The sequence below is a fragment of the Mobula birostris genome, chromosome 8 (assembly GCF_030028105.1).
Source record: "Mobula birostris isolate sMobBir1 chromosome 8, sMobBir1.hap1, whole genome shotgun sequence".
Taxonomy (NCBI): Eukaryota; Metazoa; Chordata; class Chondrichthyes; order Myliobatiformes; family Myliobatidae; genus Mobula; species Mobula birostris.
In genome coordinates, this window is record NC_092377.1 from 157,841,266 (window position 1) to 157,851,794 (window position 10,529).

A 10,529-nucleotide genomic window follows, 5' to 3' on the forward strand; every position below is an offset into this window, starting at 1 on the left:
GCGCACTGCCCCACAGCGGTGGGAAAGTGTAACTGCAGCCTGCGCCTGACTGCCTTCCCCAACTCCGGGTCAGAGTAATTGTTTAAAGACCACTCGATTTGGTCCTTCCCTCAAGAAAACGTTTAAATTACAGCCTCAGCGTCCAAAAATAGAATTATTTATCAGTAGAGTCTGCATGGTGTGCCACAGTAGCGTAGCAGTTAGCGTAAACGCTTTACATCGCCAGCGATCAGGATTCAATCCCCGCCTTTGCCTGCAAGGGGTTGTACGTTCGCCCTGTGACTATGTGGGTTTCCTCCAGATGCTCTGGTTTCCTCCCACATTCCAGAAGATTGGGGTTAGAAAGTTGGGGCATGTTACATTGGTGCAACACTTGTGGGCTGCCCCCAACGCACTGTCTGACTGTGTTGGTCGTTGGCACAAAAGACGGATTTCACGGTATGTTTCGATGTACATATGCTCATTAAGACTAATTTATTTAAACCTGTACATTCTATCAAAGATCGTCGGCTGGTGGCGCAGTGAGATCAGCGCCGGGCTCGAGAATGGAGGTTCCCGAGTTCGATCCAGTAACAGACCGCTCCCGAGCGTACTCTCCATCCGTGCCGGGTGGATGTCGAGCTCGCAACTCGACCTCGTAAAAACAAACACTGCCACCTCCAGTTTAAATATTGTGGACGATTATTGTGGTATCAGTCAATTTAAGATTAATTTGTTCATTATGTAACATGACATGTGTGTACATGGTCTTTCCATGACTATGATTGTTCTTGGCAAATTTTTCTACATAAGTGGTTTGCCATTGCCTTCTTCTGGGCAGTGTCTTTATCCTCAGAGATTGCCTGGTGTCAGTGGTTGCAAAACCAGGACTTGTGATATGCACCAGCTGCTCGTACGACCATCCACCACCTGCTCCCATGGTTTCTCATGACGCTGATTGGAAGGGTGTGTGATGGGAGAGTGGAAGCTAAGCAGGTGCTACACCTTGCCCAAGGGTGATCTACAGGGGGCTAGCAGAGCTACAGAGTTCCCTACACCTCCTTTGGTAGAAACATATCTTCACCCCCTCCCCCATTCTAATTTATTATTGGGAGCTACATAAATGCAGGCAACATTCCTCCATTCAAGCAAAATTCATCATAAAATATAAAGCAATGATGGCCTGGCCTCAGCGCCCTCCAAGATCATCTTCTGATCTTGAGTCCAGTCTTGGGCGCAGGTTAAGTTTACTCTCGCTTCTTCTAGAGGGAGAGAGCTCTGTGATCCACATCTTGCAGTAGAGGACAGCTCAGTTACATCCTCACAAATGTGCATATGGAAGAACCTTTTATGCCAGTCTGTACAGAAAGTTTGAAGTTAATAACTCATCAGGGGTGATTGATAAGTTGGTGACCTAAGGTAGGAGGAGATGGGTTATTAACTTCAGACTTTCTGCATAATCACTCAAAGAGTTGAAATGCATGTGCATGTAAGGAGAGCTGTATAACTCATCTCCTTCTACCATAGGCCACGAACTTATCAATTACTCATCTGTGGACACTATGCTCCACGACCGCTGGACTAAGTGTGTAAATGTAGGAGGGGACTATGTTGAAAAGTAAATGTGCTAGGTTTTCTAAAATTGATTCCTTCGACCTTAGGCCACAAACTTATCAATCACCCCTTGTATATGTTACTATATATTACTTTGAGATGCATTTTCTTGCAGGTATTTACAGGAAAGTAAAGTAATGCACCAGTATTTATGAAAAACTATACATATGCAAAGACTGACAAATGACCAATGTGCAAAAGAAGACACTGTAACGAGCTCTTTGAGCACAGGAGAGTATTGGGCTGCAAGGATTTTACGAGCACCTGTCTGTCTGTCTGTGTCTTGTTTTATGGCGGTTGGCACCCAGCTTAATGGTGCATTACCGCCACCTTCTGCTCTGGAATGTGCAATAGACGTACATTCTAAATCCCTTCACCCAATCTCTCTCTCTCTCTCTCACACACACACACACACACACACACACACACACACACACACACACAACATAGAACAGTACAGCACAGTACAGGCCCTTCGGCCCACAATGTTGTGCCGACCCTCAAACCCTGCCTCCCATATAAGCCCCCACCTTAGATTCCTCCATATACCTGTCTAGTAGTCTCTTAAACTTCACTAGTGTATCTGCCTCCACCACTGACTCAGGCAGTGCATTCCACGCACCAACCACTCTCTGAGTAAAAAACCTTCCTCTAATATCCCCCTTGAACGTCCCACTCCTTACCTTAAAGCCATGTCCTCTTGTATTGAGCCATAGTGCCCTGGGGAAGAGGTGCTGGCTATCCACTCTATCTATTCCTCTTATTATCTTGTACACCTCTATCATGTCTCATACTCCTTCTCTCCAAAGAGTAAAGCCGTAGCTTTACTTTACCCTAACCTATACTTTATCCTCCCATCTTTGGCCATCCTAATACCCTATTCCTGTTTATCCGTCATATCCTGTAAAAAAAACCCTGTACCCCTTAAGAAAGCTAAAAATACCCTAACGTGTGCTCTCTCACCCATGCCCAGCAACCCTTTTAAAGTGAATTCCTGCACCCCCAATTCCCTTAGTTTAATTCTCATCATCTCTCTCTGTATTCTCTTCTTCCTGCAACTCTTTTACGAGCACCTGAATTGGTTCATTGTTGTTAACGAGTGTCGTTAATCGTTTAGAGTTCCTTGTGTTTTTCTCAAGCGGCTCGCTCTTTGTATTGCGGTCACTTGGTGCTTTCCATTTAAACTTGTTCAGTTTATTTCGAAAGGCACTGAGATGCCGTGGTTGTCTGACAGGAGACGGGTCTCAAGATTGAATAATGCATACATACTTTGACAATGAATGTACTTTGAACTTAGTGAAGAATGAAAACACACGGCAGCTCTTTACTGTGGCTCTTGAAAGAGCCTTTGTTGGGTTGAGAGTGAGAATTTCAAGCACACTACCTGTAGTTGCAACAGGTTAGCTGCATGTCCTCAGGGTGCCGGCAAATTTGGAATGGATGAAGCAAAGGTCAGTATCCTCACAGAGCCCTACCAGCCTCCTGCGGGTCTATAATGACAGAGCTCTGGCAGTGGTGGTGTCCCGAAGTCCCTGGAAGGACAGTTTGTGGAGGAGCGACTCGGATGTCTCTGGTACCAGATCTCCCTCAGAGCCACAGTGCTAGGTCGGCAGCAGTGCATCCATGGCTGGCGTCACTTTCGTCACCGGTTGCTTCTCAGTTTAGTGATAAGGAGCTAGCACAGTAGTGTTGAAATAGATATGATCAATGAGTTTTGCGTGGATGTTGACCGATTTCTACTTTTGTTCTCACAAGTACTAGTCACACCGAGTTCTATTTTTCAGCCTGAAGACCAGATCGTTAAAGATCCCGTGATCTTACCACGCGCGCACATCATACCGATTGGTAATAAATGAATACAAGGAGACGAAGAAAACAACAGGACCGTCAGGTAGAATAAATAGGGAAGCGTCTCTTTACGGCGGTACTTAAAAGAGTCTTTGTCGGGCTGAGAGTGAGGGAGAGTTCCCTGTCGACCTGCCTTGAAGTCCCGAGCGATGTCAGGACGACTAGTGGAGGGAACAGCTCAGTGGGGTTTTAGTAGCGCCGGGTTCACTTTAGTCACCGGCTGTCGGGGCGACGGGAGAAACGTGCCCCCTGGGCCATTCGTGCCATCTATCTCAGTTCGGAATCGCTGCCTGACCCGCTGAGGAGACGGTTCGTGAGGCAGTGGCCAATCGGGCTTCTCTATCACAGCGAATGCCCCGCCTTCCCTCACGCTGATTGGCCCGCGCCCCTGCCAATCCGAATCTGGAAGGAGCCGTCCCTTTGGAAAAGCCCGTCAACTTCAGAGCAAGAACGAGATGGTCTCTCCCCACCACCACCACCACCGCTCCATCCGCCACAAGCGGAACATCCCGGTGGCTAAACATTTTAATTCCAATTCCCGTTCTCATTCCGACATGAGGCCACCCTGAGGGTGGAGGAGCAACATCTTATACAGTATTGCGTTCTGGGCATTCTGGCCTCATACCTTCTCTTTTCCTTCTTCTGAGGTACGCAGGTGTTTCCAACGAGTGGACAGTCGCAAGGCCCCGTCTCCCAGTATACGGTGCCCTCCTGCTTCAGTTTATCCACCATTGCCCCTGTACCAATAAAAGACTAAGGTAACCTGTCTGAACGACTGGCGTCCTGTCGCACGCACCTCAATAATAAGCAAGTGCTTTGAGAGGCTGGTCAAGGACTACATCTGCAGCCTGCTGCCACCCACACTGAACCCTTACAATTCGCCTACCGACACAACCGATCGACAGACGACACAATAGCCACAGCTCTACACACCGTCCATACACATCTGGAGAAGAAGGATGCTTATGTGAGAATGCTGTTCTTGGACTACAGTTAAGCGTTCAACACCATAGTTCCATCCGGGCTCGACAGGAAGCTCAGAGACCTCAGCCTTGACCCTGCCTTGTGCAGCTGGATCCTGGACTTCCTGTCAGATCGCCAGCAGGTGGTAAGAGTGGGCTCCCTCACCTCCACCCCTCTGACTCTCAATACAGGAGCCCCTCAGGGATGTGTACTAAGTCCCCTCCTTTACTCCCTGTATACTCATGACTGTGTTGCCACCCACAGCTCTAATCTGCTAATTAAATTTGCCCGTGACACTACATTGATTGGCCTAATCTCAAACAATAACGAGGTGACCTACAGAGAGGAAGTCATCACCCTGACACAGTGGTGTCAAGAAAACAACCTCTTCCTCAATGTCGCAAAAACAAAGGAGCTGGTTGTGGACTACAAGAGGAATGGAGATGGGCTAACCCCTACAATTGGATCTGGGGTTGAGAGGATAAACAGCTTTAAGTTCCTCAACATCCACATTAAGGAGGACCTCACATGGTCTGAACACGCCAGCTGTGTGGTGAAAAAGGCACAACAATGGGCCCCCAAATCCTAAGAACTTTCTACAGGGGCACAATTGAGAGCATCCTGACTGGCAACATAACTGCCTGGTATGGGAACTGTACCTCCCTTAATCGCAGGATTCTGCAGAGGGTGGTGCGGACAGCCCAGCGCATTTGTAGTTGTGAACAGGACATTTACAAAGACAGGTGTGAGAAAAGGGACATAGGATCATTGGGGACCCAAGTCACCCCAACCACAATCTATTCCAGCTTCTACCATCTGGGAAACGGTACCACAGCACAAAAGCCAGGACCGACAGGCTCTGGGACAGTTTCTTCCACCAGGCCATCAGACTGATTCATTCACACTGATTTGAGTGTATTCTATGTTACATTGACTGTTCTATTTATTATAAATTACTATGAGTGCACGTTGCACATTTAGACAGATATGTAACATAAAGAGTTTTACTCCTCATGTATGTGAAGGATGTGTTATGTACCCCTAGGGGTCATATTTTCTATGGACTATGCCTTTAAAAAGAGAGAGAGAGTTGTACAACACAAACACCTTGTGATTAAGAGAGAGAGAGGTGAACACTGCTTTGAGATGGTGTTATGGTTCCTCTGCAGCATGTTTACATTTTTGCAAGGACACTGTCAGCTTCTGTGTTCCTACAGAGAGAGAAGGGAGGAGCTACTTAATGGACAGCTGGTGTTCAGCACGGTAACGAAGGGTTCCAGCCCGAAACATTGACTGATCATTTCCACGGATGCTGCCTGACATGCTGAGTTCCTCCAGCGTGTTATGAGTGTTACTATGACCACTACACTGACATGGACTTTAATTTCTTGTTGTTCTGATTGTGTTCTTTCCTGTAAAAATTATGCATAATTTATATTTTATTTATGTTTCGTTGTGGATGGTACGTGCCTGTGATGTTGCTGCAACTAAGTTTTTCATTGCACCTGTGCATACGTCTTGTGTGTATGACAATAAATTCAATCATGTTACTGTATTATATCTCTAAATAAGTTCTTAAAAATATCAAAATAATAAGAAATATATACAAAGGAAGAAAGTGCAAAAGAAATCTTTAACATTCATGGTTGCTATATTCAGTAGTATAAACTTTAAAAAACAACTAATGACATTGCCACACACTCAGCTTCCCCTTTCACTGTTTGAGGGGTTTCCTTATCCACCTGTGGTCAAAGGTGTTAACTTGGAAGGACTTTTCTACCGAGCACCAGTAGTGCAGCAGCATTAAGCTGACTAAGGCGTTGTATAGTGGAAGGGTCAGGTTTAACCTTCCCCACACCAGGGAAAGGCAGAACCTCAGAACGTGGTGACACCTGATGCACACAGACTTTTGTTCCACATACCACCTGATACAGCCACATATGAAAGTGGGCATCAGGATGAGGACAACGTTGGGTCCCATTCTGTGGGGACTTGCACAATATGACCCAATAGACCTACTCCATCTCGGATAAACTGGAAGATATCCTGAGTGATTCCTGAAGCAGGGAGGTGGGGGAAACAGGCCAAGCATGCACCAGATAAAGCAGCCTTGGGAGCATATCACACCTGGTAAACAAATTCTTCCCAGATATTGACAGAGATTTCAATTTCCACAGACCCAGCTTTTGCTTATATCCCAATCTGCTCCAGCCAATTCTTATTACACACCACAGCTCCCCTCTCCATCAAAACCACGGACTCTGCTGTGGGGCCACACAACAGGTTCGGCAATTGCTCTCGTGAGTTTGCTTGTTTCAGCTAATTACTGTCTCATTACAGTGGTACTTAACTCCATTCCTTTTATTCTAGTCTTGTCAAGACTTGACCAAAACCACAGCAATGTTTACGGTCCCTGCTTACCCTCATCCCTGTTGGGGAAAGAGGACTACCATTTTGACTGATGCCGTAAAGGAACGGCATTCATTTAGTATTTAGTTATTTATTGCTTCCAGCCACAGTATTGGAATTAAACTTTCAATTTGAGTGTTTTAGTTAAAGACCATGTTGGCCTAGTGTTTATTGTTTTTCTACAACAGTTCTCATTAAAGTCAGTGAACTGTTGATCTGCTTCAGTACCTCTCTGCACTTGGGCTATATCTGAATGTTTTGACAAAGGGGAGAGCAGAGAATGAGATTTTACTTGAAAATATCTGACAGGAACTCTAGGAGCTGAATGCCCTCTTTCTGCATGAGGTCAATGATGTAGCAATGCTGACACAAACTTCTAAAAGATTCTCATTCACTTTTTCACTTGCTTTTTGCAACAAGGATCAATCTCACTCCCAAGTGATGCAGATGATCAATCTGTAACACAGAACGGGAGAATTAAGATTGTTCCCTCTTCGCCTGCACAATAATTTAGAAAGGTAAGATTGCTCCAACATTATGATCACAATCAGTTGGGAAAACACTGTGTCAACATTACAACAGTGTAGTTACAGCTAATGTCTTAGAAAATGTCTTAGACTTGTGCACTAAAATCTTATCTTAATACCACTTTAGCTCTTGGGCAAAAGGATCCTATGTGTTCACAAGCTGCATGGCTATCCAATTAAAAACAACAGCATGAAATAGCACAAATTACAAACTATCTGATAGATAAACACTATTTCGTCCTGCCTGGCCCAGGGAATTGGTATTCCTGCAAGGAGCAGTTTACATTGAAAGATGTTTTTGGTTTTAGGAGTTTTCAAATGCAGCTTCTTGGAAGAGTATTGAAGTTTCAGAGGAGTGAAAGGCAAACAAAAGTGCTCAGCAAATTCCATGAGCATCAGGAAATCAATCACCGTTGGGATATGTAGTGCTGAGAAACAGGGAGTGTGCAGACAGTCTTGGATTAGGAGAATGGACAAAGAATTGGCAGGTGGAATACAGTCACAAACACAACACACACAAAATGCTGGAGGAAGTCAGCAGGTCGGGCAGCGTCTATGGAAAAGAGTAAACAGGACTCATCATTCCTGACGGAAGGGGTTCAGCATGAAATGTTGACTGTTTATTCATTTCCATAGATGCTGCCTGACCTACTGATTTCCTCCAGCATTTTGTGTCTGTTGCTGCAGATTGAATACAATGCAGGGAAGTGTACGGTCATGCACTTTAATTGAAGGAATAAAGTTGTAGATTACATTCTTTTGTTGGGCTGAATAGCCTAAAATCTGAATCTGCCTTCCAGCTCACTGATCAGGATAAAACAATAGAACAAAACTAAAGGTAAATAACAGTAATCAAATGATTGTACAGATATCCAGAGAAATGAGTCCCCCTGCCACCTACAGGCATTTCCCAGTCATTAATGAAATATTGTTCAGCAGCAGATTCATATTGAAGATACTGAGTCCTCAGGCAGAAAGGGCATAATGGACAGGAAGAACACTTTCATAGTTCTTAATTATGGCATTTTATTTCCTAAATAATTGCTTTAGAAAGAGTTTAACAAGTAATAATGATGATGAGAAACAGGAAAATGCTGGAAACACTCTGCTGGCCAGACAACATCTGTGGAGAGAGAAACAGAGTTAATGTTTCAAGTTTGACACCTTTTGTCAGAACTCAGGGGGAAAAAAAAGCCTGGTCCCTTAGCCACCAGCAAATTATAAACTGCTGGAATAAACCACCAGATCAGGCAGCATCTATGAAGGGAAATGGATGCCTTTCCAGGGTCAACATTTTAGATCAAGGCCCTACGTCTGGGCTGGAGAAGTCCAGATGAAAGGTCCTGATCCAAAATGTTGACAGTCTGTTTCCTTTGACAGATGTTCCTTCGGCAGCTTGTTTTGATTTTCCACTCCAGATTCCGGCATCTGTGGTCTCAAGTCTCCTTGCCGTTAACAGAAACTTTTTATTTTAAAAGTAAACTTTATTCATAAATATATACAGTAATTACAAGACAAACATATCTTGTAATTTCTGTAACCCAATTTCCCTCGGGATCAATAAAGTCTATCTATCTATCTATCCATCTATCTTACTTTAGAGACACAAGGGACGCAGATACTGGAAACTAGAGCAACAAGCAATTGACTGGAGGAACTGTATCAGTTTAACATCTCCAGCATATGTTTTGAAATTTGTGCCTTCAGGCTCCCGTATCTCCTTCCCGATGGCAGCAATGAGAAGAGAGCATGTCTGGGTTGATGGGGTCCATAATGATGGCTGCTGCCTTTTTGAGGCATTAAAAAAAAATAAAAAGTAGTGAGGTAGTTGAATGTCCATTCAGAAATCGGATGGCAAAGGGAAGAAGCTGTTCCTGAATCGTTGAGTGTGTGCCTTTAGGGTCCTGTACCTCCTTCCTGATGCTAGCGATGAGAAGAGGGCAAGTCCTGGTTGAAGGGGGTAATTAATGATGGTGCCACCTTTTTGAGACATCGCTCCTTGAAAATGTTCTGGATGTTGAGGAGGATGGAGCTAAGTTTACAAGTCCCTGCAGCTTATTTTGATCCTGTTCGGTAGCCTCCCCACCTCCCGCGCCCCACAATACCAGACGGTGATGCAGCCAGTTAGAAAGCGCTCCACGGTACATCTATAGAAATTTGCGAGTGTTTTTTTGGCGACACAGCAAATCTCGTCTAATTTTACATAGTATCCACAAAGCGCCATTCGTGTGGCCTCTTTGAACCGCACACTTGCTGAGAGCCCGCTACACTGAATCCAGCCCCTTGATGTGGAAGCGGCGGCGAGGCAGGTTCACTCGCAGCCTCCGCTTGGCCAAGGATCTCACGGATTGCAGTGTGCAAACTTGCCATTGGTTCCGTACGCTTTACAATAACTTCGCCAATCAGAGGGACACGACACGAATTATGTCACCACAGTCCAATCGGAATCAAGACATGGACTAATCCTTCATTAGCATAGGACGGAGGACGCTGCCTATATAAGCGGGGGAACGGCGACGTCAGGCGTTGTGTCTCAGACTGTCTGCATTTAAAATGCCCGAAGAGAAGAAAGTGGTTTCGAAGAAAGGCGCTAAAAAAGCACTCAATAAGGCGCCTGCCAAGGGCACCAAGAAGCGGAGGAAGTTGAGGAAGGAGAGTTACTCGATTTACATCTACAAAGTGATGAAGCAGGTCCACCCCGACACCGGCATCTCCTCCAAGGCCATGAGCATCATGAACTCGTTTGTGAACGATATTTTCGAGCGCATCGCCGGCGAGGCTTCGCGGCTGGCCCATTACAACAAGAGGCTGACCATTAGTTCCCGGGAGATCCAGACCGCCGTGCGCCTGCTGCTGCCTGGGGAACTGGCCAAGCATGCCGTGTCGGAGGGGACAAAGGCGGTGACCAAGTACACCAGCTCCAAGTAAAGCTCTACAACGTACTGCAAAAAAAAGACCTTTCTCAAACAAAGGCTCTTCTAAGAGCCACCCACGTCTCTGAAACAGCTATGCCAGCGTTGCTGTACGTATACGTTTTGTATCAAATTAAGGTTCTTGCTGAAACAAATCAGCTCTCAAATGATTCCCGTTTCGCCCTCTTGGACGCCACTTTTCCGAAAAGGTGGTTTTATTGATCTGTAGTATTGTCGTGTTGCTATTAGTACCCAATAAAGCAGACCTTGTCTCTAA

General features: G+C 45.4%; 1 protein-coding gene across 1 annotated transcript; it reads left to right on the forward strand.

The window, feature by feature from the left end:
• The first annotated feature begins 9,851 nt into the window (after window positions 1-9,851).
• Window positions 9,852-10,529, forward strand: LOC140202340 (histone H2B 1/2-like). Its single transcript, XM_072267251.1, has one exon. It carries the CDS (start codon window positions 9,894-9,896, stop codon window positions 10,266-10,268), a length of 375 nt encoding a protein of 124 aa, XP_072123352.1. The 5' UTR covers window positions 9,852-9,893; the 3' UTR covers window positions 10,269-10,529.